This window comes from Puma concolor, chromosome A1, assembly GCF_028749965.1.
Source record: "Puma concolor isolate L17-30 chromosome A1, mPumCon1.1.hap2, whole genome shotgun sequence".
In the NCBI taxonomy this organism is placed as follows: domain Eukaryota; kingdom Metazoa; phylum Chordata; class Mammalia; order Carnivora; family Felidae; genus Puma; species Puma concolor.
Window position 1 is genome coordinate 177,447,897 of NC_141667.1, and position 21,367 is coordinate 177,469,263.

The 21,367-nt window shown below is 35.8% G+C and overlaps 1 protein-coding gene across 1 annotated transcript in view; it reads right to left on the reverse strand.

The window, feature by feature from the left end:
* Positions 1 to 21,367, reverse strand: part of GPC5 (glypican 5) — a 1,436,730-nt gene that overhangs the window by 727,303 nt on the left and 688,060 nt on the right. The window contains exon 7 of the mRNA XM_086709551.1: positions 6,626 to 6,782. Coding sequence (XP_086565677.1) covers positions 6,626 to 6,782 — 157 coding nt within the window. The remainder of the gene's footprint in view (positions 1 to 6,625; positions 6,783 to 21,367) is intronic.

Below are 21,367 nucleotides of genomic sequence, written 5' to 3' on the forward strand. Positions count from 1 at the left end.
TGCTCACATACAAGAGGCACTGTTCCAAAATGGAAGGCTGCTTGAAGCAAGTGTTACCTGAAGGCTTCAGACCCCATGAAAAGATGGAAGTGGATCTCCTTTGGTGTTAGGAAGAAAACCCTTGGCTTAAAACAGTCAGACTGATAACCAAAAATCATATAGGGTAAGCCACACTCCCAGTCTAATTGTTATAGTCCCTAACGCCTTCGTGTATATGATGTTCTTTTGGTATGCTAACATATACATGTAGATGGTGTTTTAAGAGTTCATGCTACTTTAATAAAGCTTTAGATATACTAATAAATAAGGGATATAATAAACAAGGGTACACATGTTTGTTCCTCATGGAAGAAATGGTTCTTAGACCAGCAGCAAGAGCATCATATAGAAGCATACAAGCAATGCCCCCCTTAGACCTCCTGTATCAGACTCAGCTTTTTAACAAGGACCCCAAGTGTTTTGTATACACAAGCAACTTTGACAAGCTCTGGGCCCAGATCACATGCTCTGTTGTTTATATTAATTATTTATAGTTAGATGAGCACTTAATTGGTCAAAATCCTATATGAAATACTATTTGTACTCAGAGATATGGAAGTCATTAAGGAGCTGAAAGTATACCTGACTTGTTTCTACATGATCCACTTTATCAATTCCTCCTGAGAGACAATTTCAATAACCATTCTGTTTATTTGCAACCAAAGGCTATAAAAATAGACCTGGGTAGAAATATGATTTGTTTCTGGTTTCACTGACAGTCACATGACTCCAGGCAAGCCATGATAAAATGTATCTGATAATAGTTTCTTTAAAATTTCAGTTTTTACTTCCTCTATTGGTCACACAGTCATACTGAGCATTGTGCTAGTTCAGAGAGACCATAGCTTCTTCATTTTACGTCCTCTGGCATGGTACAGATTTAGTCACGAGATCTGCAGAATACCTGCTTGATCTGGGATGCATGCTAGGAGGCTTCGTAAACTTTAATTAATAAGTCTTCCCTCTTCACCTGAGTGATTGAACATCAGTTCTGTGTCTAAGCCAAAGCAACGAAAATCATTCCATAGGCATTCAAGGACAAACCCTCTTATTCCAATTCTATTATTTAAATCCACGAATGTGATATATAATGTTTCAAGAGAATGAATGATGATTTTAGATGTTTCATTAGGTATCCAGATACCACTACACAATCTTGTTAATAAAATAGCAAGCAGCCAGGATGAGTCTCAATTATTTAGACACCGAAATGGAAGTGTATAATCAGAATAATATTCATAGTTATCACATCTTAATTAAAATATATTTATCTTAGAGATGTACTTCATTTCTCTTTAGTATAATATTCACCAGTAGTGTAAAGACTGTAGTAGATGACAGTTTCAAACTGTTTATATTTTTCAACATTGAACAGAATCAGGAAGTGTTTCTTTGTGAAAATCTTTTTGGCTTTATCATGATCCTTCAGTACTAGGCATTATAAAATGTACATTAAAGTATATATAGTCATTATTCAAGATTACTTTCTCTGTGTCACAAAGATTTGAATCTAAGTAACCTTATACAAGATGATTTATTTTTAGCATCACTGAATAAACACATAGCTAGTTATTTTTAGTAAACTTTCTTATATTGAGGATAATTTATTAAAGGGCCATTTATCAACACTTTGCAAAGTAAACTAAATACATTTTGTTTTAATTGAATTTGGTGAAACTTTAATTTAGAAAGAATACACATACTTTTAATATGCTTATTTGGAACTATTATTTTTCAAGGAAACTATGATTAATATAAACAAATGCATACTTGTATTATCTGTTTGACATAATTTATATTGGGAAAAATCATCAATAGATAATATAAAATGATTTCTACAAAATGAATAATTACATAGTTTTAGTAATTCTGGAAAGAAAAATAAAGACTGCATTTTTTAAAGAAAATTCCACTTGTAATTTTTTTGAGTTCTCCTTGACCTCTATGCCTGAGATTCTGAAATAAAGGTGATTTGTGGCAAAAACAAGTTTGAGGAAGCCAAGAATTTTCACTCACTCTACAATCGTGCATCACTAAATAAATCAGCAACTTCTATTCTTCAGTGGTTAACAAAGTATTATTTATTATCTTCATTTTACTATGCACATGGAATATACTATTCTTTTCCAAGGTCATTGTTAGTACCATGCTGTAGATGCATTTGTCAGATGCTGCTCTAAGGTTAGTTACTAAGTGACAAGTCCAAACCCAATATAAACAACAGTTCTATTTATTTTAGGCTATTGAAGGTGAACCAAAGTTTCTTTCCAGATCTAGTAGCTTTATATTTTGATGTATTTCCCTTCTACTTCCAAATTAATCTCCATTAAGTTGAACACCTTTGGTATTCATAAACTTACCTCCTGAGATAAAACACAGGGGAATGCTTCATAAACTAGACGGTGCTATCAGGGGCCGGGTACTGTATCACCACTGTTCTTACGACGCAGTAAGCAGTTTGCGGAACAGGGAATCATTGAGAACAGAGATGATGAAAGGTTGGAGAACTGAGTCCTGCATTCTAGAAATATTTAGAATTTGGGATGATGATGAAAACCCAAACAAAGAGAAGAAGAAGGCAGCTAATGAAATAAGAACCTAAAGGCTAACAGTCCTTTTGAAGAAAGACTTTGGGTGGCTGAATAGGAAGCCGAGGGACCAGATTGCTGCACTGGTACTCTGAATGCACCAGTCTTTATGAACCCATATGATGATCCTTCTGCAGAGACATGTTGAGGAAAAAGGAGACATGACCACTAGGAAAAAAGTCATCTGAACACACACCAAACGATCTTTGTTGCCATTTACAGTTGCTTAGGTAAAATAAAATTATTTCTAAAAACTGCTAAACACACTGTATAACATTGTATGAACGATGATGAATATGACAATAGAAATTATCACAATTTGAAAACTGAAAATCACCCTACTATTCTTGAATATATTATAGCTGAAACAAACTGGGGTCAAATTCAATGCATCTGAGTTATCACTGTGAACCACCTTATCAAAATGAATCTGGTTCTAGGTTACACAGTCTGTGTTTTTCTTTAAAATTGAAATTTAAATTACAATATCACATATGAATTGCAAGCAATGCTACTTCAGATTCCAAAACGATACATGGAATAGTTTTGCTGCAGCTCGTATTTTAGTGCCATTCTGGTTTGTTTTTCAACATTTGAAACTATCAGAATTTCGGGTATTAGAAGAATAGTCAAGTAGTTGAAAAAGTATTGATGATTGTGTCAATATGTTTGCTCTGCATGGCTAAAAGAACAGAACTTGTTTTTTCCCACTGGTGTTTAGAACCTGCATCAATCAGCTACTTTGAAAGGGTGCCAAGTGTCAAGTGAGGCAAAATGAAGGTTCAAAGCCATTTTGACCCTACACTTCCAGGTTACTAGTGAAATAACCACACCTATACAAATGAGCCAGATTCAATACCTTAAAAAAAGCACAGAGTAAGTTCCCATAAGATTGGAATTTTTAAATCATTTTACTGAAATAGGAAAATATTTTCAGTTTCCTAAGAGTAAACACTGCAGAGTACAGATGGCTGCTTTTTATAAGAAACATATCAGTTATCATTTCATAATAGCCACCAGGTAGTTTTGAAAGCTAAAAAGTTGTTAAATTATTTGATACCATTGGTGATGAAAACAAAATGATACCTAAAAGGTATATAAATATTTTGATGGTAAAACTTTGCCCGTTAAAGTGTGTAGAACCCTCTCTTGTTTGAAATAAACATGAACAAGAACAGATGGAAGATCAGGTTAAGGAGTAATTAGTAAAATATTCACCAGCTTTGAAAATTGTCATAAATGAAGCAAAATCAAATTTGCAGAACACAATAGTAGTGTTATTCCATGTAATCCTACATGGCTATAATTACATAAATACATTTTGGTATAACTCTTTCTAATCAGACATTTTTGAGGTGACAAATGAACTGTATTGTAGTAAGGTTGTATTTTATAAAGAATACACATCCGTGTAAAGAAGAGACAATGGTGCATTTCAAGTTCTTTATTCAAATTCAAACCTGGCAAACTTTCTAGAGCACTTGAGTTTTAAGTCATTATAGCCATTTAAACTAGGTCTCAACTTGCTTTAGCAATATATCAAATGAGACAAACACAAGGAAAATATGATCGTGCTGTATAAAAATAGAAATGTGACCTATGCATTGCTACTTTCCCTGCCCCTATTTATTTCAGCATACTATCCACAGTGGTTTCCTAACCACTTATTAAAAATTGAAAGGCAACAGCTATAAACTCTGAGAAACACGATAGGCAATCCACTTATAGCAGATGTGGATTTTAAAAAAATGTTAGCCTGGAGTGGCTGAAAACCATCTAAATCTTAAATCTCTCCAATTCTGATGGATAGTTGCTTGCACCATACGTGTTCATATCAGTAATAATTGAAAACAAGGTTTTGAGGTAAAAATTCATTCTTGCCACCTTGACAAGTATGGTTTGTGAGAAAATTATTAGTGGTTGAATATCCTCCACTATCTCTACTTCTTTTGTGAAATAAACAAACAAAAAAAAAGAGACAGAGAGAGTAATCTATTAATACATAATGAGTTCTTGAGCTTATAAATAACTCCCAGAGTGAAAAAATTCCGATAAAAATGCTAATTCGACACACACACACATACATGCATATAATTTATAGATGAAGTTTCAACTTCAACTATTCTTTATAATAATATTTATGCCTTAAAGCCCTACTAATAGTCAAATTGCAATAAAATTATGGTACATGGAAATACTGAAGATAAAATGAAAATGAAAGACTAACTAATATTATCCTAATAGATAAGTATCATAATTCCAAAATACAATGGAGGACATTTTAACTCTTAGAAAAATAATTTTTTTTCTAATGAAAACCCTTTCATTTTCATTTTCTACTTCCTCCTTTTCTTGTTGTTTTGGCCTAACCAACAAAATATAGAGTAAAACAGAAGAATCAGCCTGATAAACTATATTAATACCAATAACAAAAACATGTATCCTAACCTGCCCCTACAAGAGTAGAAGATATTTAATTTTCACAAAGAAATTGCCTTAATATATCAAGACATTTTGTGGCCATTGGTTCAACTGCTGCTCCAATGTACTAAATCCCATCTATTTACTTTCTTTTTTCTTAATTTCTTTATGTTTATTTATTTTTGAAAGAGAGAGAGAGCAAGAGCAAGCGTGAGCGGGGTAGAGGCAGAGACAGAGAGGGAGACAGAATCCGAAGCAGGCTCCAGGCTCTGAGCTATCAGCACACAGCCCGAGGTGGGGCTCGAACTCATGAGTCATGAGATCATGACCTGAACTGAAGTTAGTCGCTTAACCAACTGAGTCACCCAGGCAACCCCCCCACCCCGCGCCATCTATTTACTTTCTATATTAAATTCATTTCTATTTCTAACAGGAAAACATGTTTCTTCATATTAATTTTCCTTTGTATTTTGCACCTCTTTGGCTTCCATTTTTTTAACCAATATATCTGCCTTATAAAACAAGAGCCTAGAAAGAATGCAGTATTGATGCTTGAAGCATGTGTAGTGTTCTAAATTTATTACAAGAAGTGAAAAGCAAATGAATTCTTCTCCCACCAAAGTCATGAAAGGACATGTCTAACAGTTCCAAAGCAGCCCTTTGTGATTTAGAGAGAAACTATCAGACTAGCCTCCAGATAGGGCTGCACAGGTCCAGAAAATTACTTTATAAAGTAGTCACCTTTGGTATGACCTGAGATAAATAAAGAGCTGGAAGGTAGCTGACCTGGGTACATTAACTTTCATCCTTCTTTCTCAGTTGATAACTTTGGTTGTCTTGCCCACCTGAACATCTGCATATACCTAACAAGAAAGAGCCAATATGCCTCATCTTTGAAAGTGAAGAAAAGAAAACAAAGTTCATCTGGTGATTTGTTGTGGCTGTTGTCATTTGCAAGCTCCATCTTTTGCCGTGGTGATCAGTCCAGCCATACCGGAAACGGTTTTCAAACTCAAACAACCGCAAGAAGGCGAATGACCGTGAGAGTTTTTTTGGGAGAACAAATTCCTAAGAGTTAAATCTGAGCAGTTTCCACTATCACTAACCATATATTTAACCAATTTCTTTGCAATTCGACTCTGATGCAAACCTGGTAAAGTATCTTTTATGTAATGGCACAATACAATGAAGTTGCAGAATTTGATTATTTAGTAGAGTTTACCCATCCTGGTTTGACATTATTTACCAATATGCATTTAATAGGCACCCTAATAGTCATTTCATGCCCTGAGGACCATCTGCCCTTTAAAGCCTTTAATTCTCAGAACTGGTCATTCACTAGTCTTTCTCAGAAAAAATAAAAATGCCATTTCCATTCAAAGCCATGAGTTAAAGATAACAAAACCCTCAAGAATACATGTCCTGAATAACTTAAAAATGGGGTCATTTTCATTTCCAATTCCTTTTGCATGCTTCTGAATTCACTATCATTATTACTTTACATTCACAATAATAATTATCTTCAATTATATTTCAAAATTAATTCTTTAGAAGTGGTGTTAGAATCATGTACTTACAGTCCGTGATTTTCAGCGTCCTCTTGACTTCTCCACTTCCCGATCCCCCACAACCGTCTTCATCATCACACTCCCCGCTGACCTGTTCAGCCATGCCACCGCCACTGCCCATCTGCAGTTCCCACTTGTTGGGCTTGGGTGACCTACCCTGCAACAACTAAATATGGATACAAAAACACTTATTAATGGAAGACTCAAGTCATCTAAGGAAGTGATTCAGAAACGTGTCTAAATTAGAATGATTTTCTTATGGGGCTCTACTATTTTGGTGAGAATACTTTACCAAATTGAGTCTGTAAGAAAAATTAAAACTACTGAAATAATAATAAATAATGGGCAAGGTGTTACAGCTACAAAGATCTACAATCTGCATATCGGCTCAATAATCAAGCTTTGCTTGAGGCTTTGGAAAGCCAATAAACCAGGCTTTCTTGCTCATGGATAGTTTGGCTGGAGAATCTTTTGTCTCTGAATTAACACATTTAAGCTTGGTCAATCAAACTCCATCAATCAAACTCCAGGACGACACAACTCCCTTTGCAGTATATTGGTTGATACTACTGTGCTGTGCTGTAAGCCAACAATCCAAAATTTCTCAAAACATAGAGTAATATTCTTCAAGAAAAGATTCTGTTAAAAGAATGTCGAATTTTGCACATATATGTGTATATAGCTTTAAACTTTCTTGGATCAGATGCATAGTCCAATGCATATGGCACAGAACTGAACCTGGGAACAAAAGACTTAGATCCCACTTCCATTTCTACAAATTACTTAGGAAATTTAACCAACTTCTTGGTTCTTGGTTCTCAAGTATTTTATTTACTAATATGAGCAAAATGGATGGAATAGCCATTTCCCCCTACAGCATGGGAGTGCTGGTAATATTTTTGAATAATATTGGTAATGCCTGAACTCCTTTTCAAGAAGATGATATCATGAATAATAGAATATTTCACTTAAAGCTAAGATGAGAGAAATGATTGAGTATGTGGCACACACCCCTGTAAGGCAGTATAGAACATATGACCAAGCATGAGCACAAGAGGGTACTGCTATATTATGAACAAAATGTACCACTACTGAACACTTAATGGGCATTTAAATTTTTAGGGTGCTTCGTGAAAGTATCAGGGTTGTTACTTCTAGGAGATTTTCTAGATAATAGTATCGACTGGCAGACAATAATTAAACATGCAGCCCAACGACAATATTTCATATTGGAAAACAAAGGATAAAATATCCGCAGTACAACTAAGATGAATATGTTTAGCATTTAAGGAACACTTACATCAAAGAAGCTGGACTTTTTTATAAGCTTTCAAAATTAAAAATAAAATGAGGTCACAAATTGTGAAATATTACAATTCTTTAAAATTAATTTTTCCCTAACAAGAACGAAACGGTAAAACAATTTGACAATAATTAAAAAATTCTGGTCAGAATTAATTTCTATTTATTAGCATTTCCTAAATGTGTTAATAGGCGTTCAATTCAAAAAGATGTCTCCCCTGATTCTCTTGCATATTCCTCCAAACAAGAGGTTAATATTCCATAAGACATTCCCTTACTGAGAAGATCATACCCCGGGAAACAAGCCATCATATCTTACTTTTTCTCCACGTTTCAGTTTCTCATCCTCTTCACAATCCCTCTCACTGTTTCCAAGTCCCTGAATATGAGACATAATCACTGCTTCCTAAGACAAACTCATCAAAAAATATCCACAATTCTATCTGACCCACACTTCCAGGTTCCCAATAATCCTATCTCCCTCTGATGGGGTCAATATCTCTGCGTCCTCTGCATGAAAGTTCCATCTTACTATGTTCATTTTCTTCCTTCTCAATCATCACACATCCACAAATGTTCATTTTCGTTCTCACAACTATGATAAAATTTATCTTGCCAAAATCCCCTATACATTTCTAATCAACAAAAACAAGATTTTCACAGTAAGATCCTTATTCAAACCCCACATCTTTTGGATTAAACTATTCCAATTTCTTCTTAGTTTGATCGTCTCTCTCCTCACACTTCCAGGAAAATAAAGATAAATGTTTCAGTTAATAGCAGAAATCTCTGTTCTTCCTTTGTAGTCTCTTTCTGGGAATCCATCCCGACAGATTGTGCTCTCACCTGTATACAAATTACACACAAGTCCTTATCTGCAGCTCTTGCCACAATACTTCATCTCTAAGCAGTGATTGGATATAAAAATGTACTGTACTGCTTTGTATCTTAAAACTTCCATCTCCACTATTCATGTATCATTACAACTTCTCTTCCCAACCCCTGATTGCAGGGGACATCAGTCTCTCCATCTACTACCACCAAATTATTTTCCCCAAATCAGTACTTTCACCATGTCATTTCTCTCTGCCTTACTGCTCTTTGTGACCCTTAACTGTCAAAAACTGCTAGTTCCCAACATGTGTCTAGAGGAGAAATATCACTAGAGATAGACAAATCACAGAAAGAGATCCTGTGGCAAAATGGTTGTGAAATTCCTATGATGGCCCCTTCTTGATACCCGTGAACTAAAGGCTCATGAGAAACCTCACAGTAAGCAATCTTGTTTAACAGTTGAGACTCACTTCCTATTTTCCAAATTTACATAAGCAAATTACCCCTCCCCCTCACTCAACACCCACTGACATACATTTGGAAATGGGGCCTACAAAATACCGTTCAAATACAGTTAAAAACTTTGTTTTTGTTAATTATGTCTAAGCACAATCCTCCAGCACCCAAATTCTGCCTCGGAGCAATCAGTTTGTTTGTCACACTGAAATTGTGTGAATTTATATGTCTATAATTTTGTTTGTGCTTGTTTCATATTTTTCTCACTTCCAACTCTTGTTTTTCCTCCACACAGAATACCCCCATTCATCTTTCACAATTCATCATATCCTAAATCTCAAGTTCAACCTCAAATACCTCTTTTCCTACTCCATACATATTTCTTGGATCTTTTCAATCTATGTGAACCATTCACAGGCACTTAATTAACTTTCTTAAGCATATGCCGTGTCTTTCTGACTAATGCTAAGTTTCTCAAGGATGAGACCATGATATTCTCATTTTTATGCTCCCAATCATTACCAGAGGGATATTTCCACATTATAGATGCTGAATAAATAAGTTTTAATTCATTTGCAATTTGAAAATAATTTATTAAATTTACCCTGTCTTCCACGCCCTTTACATCTAATTTAGGAAAGTGCTTTCACTTTTACTCAAATCTTCAGAGGCCATGATATTCTAGAACAGCTTTTGAATTCATGCTTATTGACTGGTAGATGAATTCACTTATTTATTCAACGACATTGAATATATATTATGCAACTCATACATATGTTGAAGAATATAATTCACATCAAAGGAGAAGACATAGTCTTAGTTCTTAAAAAGTACTCAGTATATATTCCTTTTTAAAATTTTTAAAGTTTACTTATTTTGAGAAAGAGAGAAAGCATGAGTCGGGAAGGGGCAGAGACAGAGGGAGAGAGAGAGAATCCCAAGCAGGCTCCACACCATCAGTGCAGAGCCTGACACTGGGCTCAAACTCATGAAACCATGAGATCATGACTTGAGCAAAAACTGAGAGTCAGACACTTAACTAACTGAGCCACCCAGGTGGCCCTATATTCCTTATTTCAAAAAAGTTCTTAATGTTTATTTACTTTTGATAGAGAGGCAGAGTGTGAATGGGGGGTGGACAGCGAGAGAGGGAGACACAGAATCCAAAGCAGGCTCCAGGCTCTAAGCTGTCAGCGTAGAGCCTGATGCAGGGTTCGAACCCACAAACTGTGAGATCATGACCTGAGCCAAAGTCGGACACCCAACCGACTGAGCCACCCTGGTGCCCCTATATTCCTTCTTTCAAATTGGTCTACATGAATACGTAACAAGGTACAATCAAAATAAAAGAAATGATGTGAAAATCGGGGGTGGGGTGGGGGAAGCAGACTAATGATTTAGTTTTGTCACCTTGCCAAATGATTTTTCTTTTTGATCTTAGTAAGAAGTTCATCTCATTTCTGTGCTCCAGGAAGCATCTAAAATATTGTGGAAATAAAATTTAACATTGAAGGATTATACCAAGAAATACTTCCCCAAAATATTTGTGTGTGCTATTTGTGTTTCCTATTAACTCAAGAGAAAAGGGGTATTCAAATTACCTTTTTAAATGAATACCTAGGAACAGGAATCTAGATAGGGTCAAAAACTTATTTATATAAAATATTCATTTTTTTCTAGAGTAGGAAGGGAACTTTAGCTTTATGATTGGGTCACCAGGTGATGAAATAGCCTCTTGTTCTTTCATAGGACATCAGCTTTTTACTGTCCTCTCCTCCTCCAAAGCCTGGGAGCAGCATGCAGATCACTCCGCCATCTTTCTGTTGGCTCCACCTTCATGGGCAAGTGCTATTTCACTTACTATTCTTAAGTCATTTTGGAGAAATATACACAGCTTCCATCAAAGACAAGCTTGTGCCCCATGTCTTTAGGTAAAACGAAACAAGTTCCACATGTGCACATTTAAAGCGACATACACAGGAGCACCTGGTTCAGCATCTGACTCTTGATTTCAGCTCAGGTCATGATCTCACCATTCATGAGACTGAGCCCCTCATTGGGCTCTATGCAAACAGCATGGAGCCTGCTTAGGATTCTCTCTCTCTCCTTCTCTCTCTGCCTCTCCCCTGTTCAGCTCTCTCTCTCTCTCTCTCAAAAGAAATAAATACACTTAAAAAAAAGCAATATATACAAATAAAATGACCCTGTAGAATGATAAAGAAGCCAATTTTTATAAATGACATATGAAAATCAGTCATATTACAGTAGATATACTCATGCCACATACTATATCAAACATCGCTTCTTTTTATCACATACATGGATAGCTGTTCCATATACTCATAAAATACAGAACATATTAGAATTTTTCAAAATGTAAAGCCTTAAAATTTTAACATTACTCTCTGGGCCTACATTCTCTGCATCTGTAAATTAAGAGAACAATATCTGTTTGGAAGGTTTTGAGACTATTAATTGGTTTAATTATACAAAGTGCTACCATATTGTGAGTGCTCAGTAATGGTTAGTTATTTGTATCACAGTTATCATTATAACCGGTAGGAACTGATACTGGTTACCCTGATTCTGTCTTTCCAAAAAGGGAACCCATGCCATGATCATCCTCATCCTGTCTTGACTTGATCTGAGTCTGCCCAGTTGTAAAGATGGCAGTATTTTGAACACTTGAACCTATTCCCAAGTCATGAAAGGTAGAAAGTCGATCAATACATACATATTTATAGAACAACTACAACAGAGGAAGGGCATGATTTTGAGTCCCAGACACACATTAATTGTGTGCCTTTAACCAACTTACTTAAGCCCATTAAAACTTATTTTATTCTACTGAATAATAATGCAAGGGGAAGCACTTTATGTAGTAGAAGGCACCATACTCATTTAGTGTCCTGTGCAAGACGCCGCATCCATAATATTGAGAAGCAGAGTGAGGACAGTGAAAAAACCCACAACTTTTAGGGTGTTCCTCCTTTCCTCAATGCCATGCAGTTTGTGCAGTCAGCTGATTAGCTGAAAATAGTCAGTTCTGATGACTGATGCTTCCTGCTTATGTTTAATTGGTTTAGGAAACTCATTAGTTATGCTATCTTGGAGGATGAGTTCGGTGGGTAGAATATCTGATGACTCTAAGGCAAATGTATTTCTTTCAGCTGGTGAATTAATCTCTCAATAGACTCAATTTGCTTTTTACTAACGGTCTGGCAATATCCCATAGTTGCAATATCCTTTTAAACACTTACAATAAAATCTGGCTAGAGATGGCTCACATACACAACATGTTTGCTGTGAAAGAGAAACATATTCATCCAAAATTTCCAAATGTGAAAGCAATTGAACATGCCTCAAAATCCTATACATAGTAATGCATCTCTAAAATATTTCCTCCTCCGTCCCCTTACAATCATTTACACGGATATACAAGAAGTACATATGTATTTGGAAAATATTAGTCATCAGACACGAGCCTCTACTCATCTATTCAAGTGCAGACATGGTAAAACCTGTTTTCTGAGTTTATGCTATTGATGAGAACATGTTGTTGAAATTAAATGTTGACCGAAAAACTTCAATCTAAAAAACTAAAGATACAGAAAAAAATTATTTTTTTTAATATATGAAATTTATTGTCAAATTGGTTTCCATACAACACCCAGTGCTCATCCCAAAAGGTGCCCTCCTCAATACCCATTGTACAGAAAAAAATTATACTTTCACTTCATCAGTTATAAGGCATCTCTAAAGATATATTTTAGGTATAGAATAAAAAATCTCTTTGAATATATACACGCAAATATATACATATATATGAATTTAATTTTGTTATAAAGCACTTGGTATCTGCACTTTCACACAGTTTAAGTGAAACTTAAAAAGAAATGTATGGGAAATAGGAAAACAACGGAAGCTCATAACATTTTAAAATTGGAACTCTGATTCAAAATTCCTCGTGATGTATTTTTAAAGTTATCTCTGTTACATATTTCAAATGAGACCTTTAAAAAAAACTTCTTATATAATATGCCCTCATCTTTTTTTGCAGTTTAACTTCCCTTCCCCCAAACCTCTAACTCTGACCCCATCTAGACCCCAACCCGGTCCATCCTTTTTTCACCTCCCTTATGAACACAATTACGATCATATTTTACAAATCTTTTTCTAGCAAATTTTCCCACTCTTCCTCTTTCAAATTAAAAAAAAATAATAATTTATGTTAAGCTAACCTAACCATGGATCCCCAAGTTCATATTTTCAAAAGCAGTTAAGCCACAATAGACCATTCCACCTAAAAAGCCAAACACATTTTACAGTGTGTCATGTTATGTTACGTTGACCAGACACAGAAGTCATTTCTGTAGGATTTCTTGTCAGTGTTTGCTTTAAGTTTGAGCTTTCTGATCTCGGCTTCTGTTACCCAGTGATTTGAAAGGTCACTGTTCTGTTGGCATTTAGTTTATGCAAGGCAGTCTGGCAATTTATAAAAGTCTTGTGATTTTGTAAATAGAATACTGAACTTAAAAAAGGCTTGCCACATTCACTATCTGGCCTCTAATGCTTCAAGAAATCATTTATTTCTAGTCCCCTTACGAAAATTCTGTATGTCTCCTTTCACTGTGCTAAAACTTATCTTCAACTCAGAATGTGGCCGGTTCTGTCTTCTGAGCTGCCATGCCAAAAGTGACCAGATACGTCTATAATTAATGTGTGTTCCAGTCCAACCCCTATGTTTAACCTCACGGGAAAGTTTAAACTAAAAGCTAATGAGTAAGTGCAGAAATAAAATGGAAGTAGGGATACAAACACAACCTCAAAAAGAACTCAGAAAAAATGAGAGACTTTTTCTTTTTTTTCAAAAGAGGAAGTGCCCATGCCAAATGTTAGCAATTCTCAAATGGTTTTTGTGAAACGTCTGTGTGAAAACACTCTGAAGACCCGGAAAGAATTGCTAAAAAAGAAAAACAGAAGAAAACAACAACAACAACAATAACACACACACACACACACTCACAAACACATGCACACACAACATTTCTTACAAGACAACCCCAGAGTTAATTTTGGAGCCTTCAATCAAAACATCCATGCTGAGTTAGCTGGACAGATATAGAAGATCAACGGCTACAGTAGGGAAGGAACAAGGCCACTTTGTGACAAGCAATGTATAAGGACCCTGCAGCAGGAGCATGGGAGACGAGGGGAGGAGGAAAATGGAGCCTATCTACATTGCAAACATGTAAGATGTTCAATGGACTAAGTGGATGTGTAATGCAAATTTCTTGAAGTCAGACATTTCATTACGTAGGACATGAGGCATGACATTTATAATTGCCCCACCCCCCCACCCCCAAAAAAGGTGAGAATTGTTTTCTTGATGCTGCTATCTTACTTCCCAAGTAGTTTATTAATTTTCCAAATCATTACTGCATATTGCACACTAGATATTGTATATCTACATAGACACACACACAAATCACATTGCATATTGTCACGCACAATTATAGGATAGACACCATCCAGGTTTCTAGCTGTTCCAGGTGAGTCTATGATTAAAATTAAAGAACATCCTAAACCAGAAAAATCAGATATTAAATAATCTCATTATTTTACATTTCTTGGGTGAAGCGTGAATTTGTATTATTCATGGTGTGGTTTATCATCGAGGAGTCATTTTTTAACATGCTGAAAGCCTATATCTCTGTTCCTAGGTCTTCATATGCATGAGAATACTTAAATAACACCATGTAATACAGACTAACATGCATATTTGCCCTAAAAACACAGATTACCTCAGGAAACAGCCTCTCCCTGGTTTGGATGCTACAGCAACTCAAGGTACTAGTAATTTACTGCTAAGAACATGCCTAACAATTTGCCTCATTATCTTGTATCATCTTCCTGACACTATAAGGCACAACGACCAAATTTCCAAAATCAAAGATAGAACTGAACATCTGCTCCCTCTGAGCAAACAAGTGAAAGTATTCCAAAACATGGATGGATTGACTGAAGATGAATTCTAGATAACTGATCATCAGCTAGTGAATCAGGTTTCCATTAAGCACACTCTACAGAAGTGAATCGGGACCCATATCAGAAAGGTAATTTTAACTTTACATGCATTTGCTAGTTAATGGTATAATATTAATTTTGGTTGTGTTACTAAGGGAGTGGTTTTCTTTGCTCAGTTCATCTGCTAAATGTTGCTTTATCTTGGCTCAGTCAAAAAGAAAAGGATTGGCAATGTTAGCAATTCAGTTATCTCTACTGACAGAAAGACCATGAAATTTTTACATGGAATACAGGAATTAGCATTTCCATTATTTAGATTTTCCCTTGCCATTTCTTTTTATTATCTTAATATATTTCTAACAGGACTACAGGATTTATGTCATCCAACTGATACATGTTGGAATCACTGTCCTTGAATGATTGATCTGTATAAGCCTGATGTCATGAGAAACAGACAAGGGAAAAAAATAAAAGGAAGGAAGGAAAGGAGGGAGGGAGAAAGGAAACCTTTAATCATGATACATTCTCGATGTAAGGGTTCCAGATTAGAAAAGGTTTTTATTTGCTAATTCGTCAAAAGTTCCATTATCTTTTAGAAAGAACTGTGACGGATTGCAAATTCATTTAAAACCTAGTTTTGGCAACTAATCTAGATTGCCTTCACTGGCCAGCTGTGCGGAACTCATCCTCAGATGCTCTATTATAACAGTCTAGGAGAGATGCCCTTAAAGTTCCCCAGTCTATTAAAGGTTTACTTCCAAGGAGCTCGTTCTGATCTCATTTAGTACGACACCCTTGTGTATGCCAGATGGTAACAAGAGTTATAGCTTCACACATGTCATTCTGATTTTCACCTTTGCAGTGAAAGTCCCTTAATCTAGCTTTCTTTACATAAACCACAAAAATACGGACAAAGATATGCTAAGCCAGGATTAAGGAATTGTGATCTTGGTAAATATTCTAGAAATAATTTGAGAAAAATTAGTAAAATTTGAGGCTGTGGTTGCCTTGGGGAAAGGGCAGGTGGGTGTTTGGGATTCTAGGCTAGATTCTTCCATTAACGATTTAAATGTGTGCCTAAACAAACTTTAATTTTGCTGAGCCTAAATGTTTTAGCTGAAAAAAAGGAGGAGGTTGAAAGTCCCCAAGTGTGCCTTCTGGCTCTAAAATTTTCAATTCTAACATGTTTCAAGCCATTCTAACATTTGGTTTAGAAACTGGCATTCTAGGGGAGCTTGGATGGCTCAGTCGGGTAAGCATCCAGGTCTTGGTTTCGGCTCAGGTCATGATCTCACTGCTTCCTGGGCTCATGCCCCTCATCAGGCTCTGTGCTGACAGTGCAGAGTCTGCATGGGATTCTCTCTCTCTGTCTCTCACTGCCCCTCCCTGACACATGCTGTCTCTCTTTCTCTCTCAAAATAAAAACTTTAAATTTTTTTTTTAAAAAGAAATAGGTATTCTATCATCAAGGGTTATTGCAGCCCTCCTTGACCTACATTTTAATTCTATTCCTTTTTCTGTTAGCTTTAATTTTTGGAGTTTTGTTTTAAATTTGTTTTAACATTTATTTATTATTGAGAGAGAGAGAGAGAGAGAGAGAGAGAGAGAGAGCATGAGCATAGGAGGGGCAGACACAGAATTTGAAGCAAGCTCCAGGCTCTGAGCTGTCAGCACAGAGCCCAACATGGGGCTCGAACTCAAACAAACTGTGAGATCATGACCTGAGCCAAAGTCAGACGCTCAACCAACTGAGCCATCCAGGCACCCCTAATTTTTAGAGTTTTAAAATGTACAGTATATGTTTCTTATAGGCTGAATCATGTTTCTGCAAAAATATATTTTGAGGTCCCAAACTCCAGGACCTCCAAACATGACCTTCTTTTTTTTAAATTTTTTAATGTTTATTTGTTTACTTTTGAGTGGGGGGGGGGAGAGCCGGCATGAGTGGGGGAGGGGCAGAGAGAGAGGGAGACACAGAATCTGAAGCAGGCTCCAGGCTCTGAGCTGTCAGACAGAGCTCTATGCAGGGCTTGAACTCACTGACCACGAGATCATGACCTGAGCTGAAGTCGGACACTCAACCGGCTGAGTCACCCAGGCACCCCAAACATGACATTCTTTGAAAATAGGGTCTTTACAGAGGTAATAAAGTGAAAATGAGATCATTAGGGTGGGCCCTAACGCAATATGATTACTGTCCTTATAAAAAGGGGAAATGTGAACACAGGGCCAGACATGAACAGAGTGAACACTATACAAGGACATAGCAGGAAAATGTATGTGACGGTGTAGGGTTGGCTGACACACCTACAAGCCAAGGAGGCCAAATGCTGCCAGAAAACCAGCAGAAGCTAGGAAAGAGGCATGGAGTAGATTCACAGCCCTCAGAAGGACCCACCCTTGCTGACTCTTTGATTTCCAACTTCCAGACTCCAGAACTGTGACGCAATAAATCCACTGTGTTAAGCCACAATTTATGGTCTATTGTTACAATAACCCTTACGGTTGAATACAAAGATACATACTAAATAGTGCAAAAGTCATAAGTGTGTAACCTCAAGAATTCGACATGAACTCAGCCATGTGACCACCATTAGCATGATACAGAACATTACCAGCATTTCGGAAGCCTCTTTTACGCCTCATTTTCTTCTCCCAAATATAACACAATTTTGACTTCTACCACAGATTCATTTTTCCTGAGGAACTTTATATGAATGCAAGCATGTCTGTGACATTCCAAATGTAGCAGAAATTCATTCTTTTTAATTACTGTATTTTATTCTATAGTATCAATGAACCATAACTTAATTTCCCATTGTGTTGGTAGACAATTGTACTATTTTGAGCGTCTGGATGTAAAAATACTGTTGCTGTGAAAATCTTGTAAATGTCTTTCAGTGTAAAAAAAACGGTCATATATGTTGGGTATATACCTAAATATGAAATTGTGAGGTCATGGAGGTCGGTATCTGTGTAGTGAAACTAGCTTTATTTGTTTATTTCCTCCTTCTTAATATTGATGTATAATTTATTAATATAGTCTACAGATCTTAAATATACAGTTCAGTGAGTTTTTGCATAGGTATACAGGCAAAAATACAACTCAAATTAGAATATAGTACAAGCATCCCAGAAATCTATCATCTCAGTCTATAACAAGAATCAGAAGATAACTGCTATTCTGATCTCTACTTACATAGATTCATTTGCCTGTTAATGAATTTAATAAAGATAGTATCATGTAGTATATATCCTCTTGCATATGGCTGTTTATATTCAACATTATGTTTTAAACATTTATCATATTATTGTATGTATCAATTATTCATTATTATTGTGTAGGGGAGAAAAAGTATCTTTTCTTTCTACCCTTTTAAGTTCTCAACTACAATCTCTGCAACAAAAGACAGATTAACAAGAGAAAAGCATACAAATTTATTGAATAGGAATTTTATATGACACAGGAGCCTTCATTAGGAAGAAGCAGTTAAAGCTGAGCATTCTTATGCTAGGTTTGATGAAGAGCAGAAAATCATGGGAAAATGTGATAGGACAAAAAAGGCTATGAGCTAAGTGGGGAAAAAGCTTGTTGTTCAGATTCTCCTGAGCTGAGTCCCTAGTCTTTGGAGATAAGGATACTCCCTACCCTGTTTATAGTGAGAGCACCTTTCATATTAGGGTCTTAAAACCTGCTTCAGGGGAAGGTTCCTGCACTTGCCCTTTCTCAAATTTCTTCAGCTCAAAATATTCAATTCGTCATGATGTCATATTTTGACGTTGCCTTTCCTGAACCCTGTCAATTGCAATATAGGCATTCCATTTTATGCATAGACAGCAACTTATTTAGCATTGGACTATTCATCTGTTCTCAGTTTGAGGATACGATAAATAATGCTAATTGCATATTGTTGTGCATATTTTTTGAATGACTTAAGCATTCATTGATCTTGAGTGTATATCCAGGAGTGGAATTGCTGAGACAAAGGGTATATTAATATTTATCTTTAATAGACATTGCCAGAATAGATTTCTGATATGGTTCTTCAGGTTTAAATTTCCACCAACAATACACACCACCTCCAGTTATCCCATGCTTTCTTCAAGACTTGGTAATATTGGCTGTTTTAATTTTAGTTGTTTTGTGGGCATGTAGTGATAGTTTTAGTGATTTATTTCTAGGGGTACCTGGGTGGCTCAGTTAGCTGAGCATCTGACTTCATTCAGCTCAGGTCATGATCTCACCAACTGTGAGTTCAAGCCCCTAGCAGGCTCTCTAGGGGCAGCGCAGAGCCTGCTTCAGATCCTCTGTCCCCCTCTCTCTGCCCCTCCCCCATTCCCACTGTCTCTCTCAAATATAAATAAAACCTAAAAAAAGATGATTTATTTTTATATGATTTTGATTTTTTCTTTAAATTTTTTGATGTTTATTTATTTTTGAAAGAGAAAGAAAGAAAGAGAGAGAGAGAGAGAGAGAGAGAGAACATGAGTAGGGGAGGGGCAGAGAAAGAGGGAGACACAGAATCCAAAGCAGGTTCCAGGCTCTGAGCTGTCATCACAGAGCCTGATGGGGGGCCTGAGAACCATGAGATCATGACCTGAGCCGAAGTGGGACGCCAAACCAATTGAACCACCCAGGTGCCCCTGATTTTGATTTTTTTTTTTTCATCCTCTAATATAAGGTGACTTTTCAAGTCATTTACCCATAGGAAAAAACAGGTTATCTACATTTTCTAATGGATTTCTAAGAGTTCTTTATAAATTCTAGATATGACATTTGTTTTCATGTTTATGTAATATTTTTATTATTTTTGTCTTTCCTTGCTATTTTTAGATGGATCATTTTTTATTGCTTGTTAGTCTGTTACACCTTTTTGAATATCTTAGATATTATAATTATAATATTTATGTATAGTATAATATTTATTCTAGACTTATTACTTTCAATAAGTATACTTATTGAATATAAGTATTCAATACTACTTTCAATAGTATTACCACTTCGGCAACAATATAAGAACCTTAGAAAAGTTAAACACTATTTAGTCACTCTCATTATCACATTTTATTTCAATATATATTATAAATTCCAGAGGCCAATTCTTATGTTTACCCCTCCTTCTCATGTGTATTTCATGGTAAATATCCCCCCCCCCCCAATTCCTTTTAATATCCTTGTCAGATTTTAATGTCAATATATGCTTCCCACAGCAAATTAGGAAGAATTCTCTTTTGTATGTATTTCCTGAAAGTGCTTGTATAAGATTAAATCTATTCATTCCTTTTATTTTTAGAAGAATTTACCAGATAATCTGTCTGTGCTTGAAATTTCTGTGTGTGTGTATGAGTGTGTGTGAGTGTGTGTGTGTGTGTGTGTGTGTGTGTGTAAAATGTATTAATTATAGATATGGTTTCTATAATTGATACAGAGCTCATTCTGATTGTCAAATTTTCTTCTTGTGCCAATATTTTAAGATTTGTTTTCAGTGAACTTCATTGCTTCCTGCGGTTTCATGCTTCTTTTAGGAATTATTTTTCCTTAGCCTGAAGAACTGAAGTATTTCTTGTAGTTCAGGTCTGGTAGGTAAGCATTCACTCAACATTTATGTGACAAAATAGATTTTATTATGCCTCATTTACATGTATATTTTCACTGGTCATAGAATTCTGGATTGACATAATTTTCCCCTCAGCATGTGAAAGAAAGATGCCATTCTACTGTCTTTAGTTTTTGTTGAAAATCTTAGTTTTGCTCTTTTACTTGGTTTTAAGACTTTCGTTTTGTCTTGGTTCAACAGTTTGACTAAGATCTACCTAGTTATGGTTTTCTTTGTATTATGTTGCTTGAGTTTCTTAAGAACGGACCTTTTTCCTTTATCAGTTGTACAACATTCTTGACCAATTGGCCTTCAAATATTTGTCTTTCCTACTCTCTCTCACGTGTTTTTCTTGGTTGCCAGTTGCAGGTATATTAGACATTTTGATGGTGGCCCAGGCCTCTTATGCTTTGTTCTGCTTTATCTAATTTCTGTTCTTCAGTTTAGATTATTTCTGTGGATCTGGATCTCTCTTCACGTTCACTTATTTGGGTTTTATTGTATTTACTGTGATTTACACCTATTCAGAGATTTA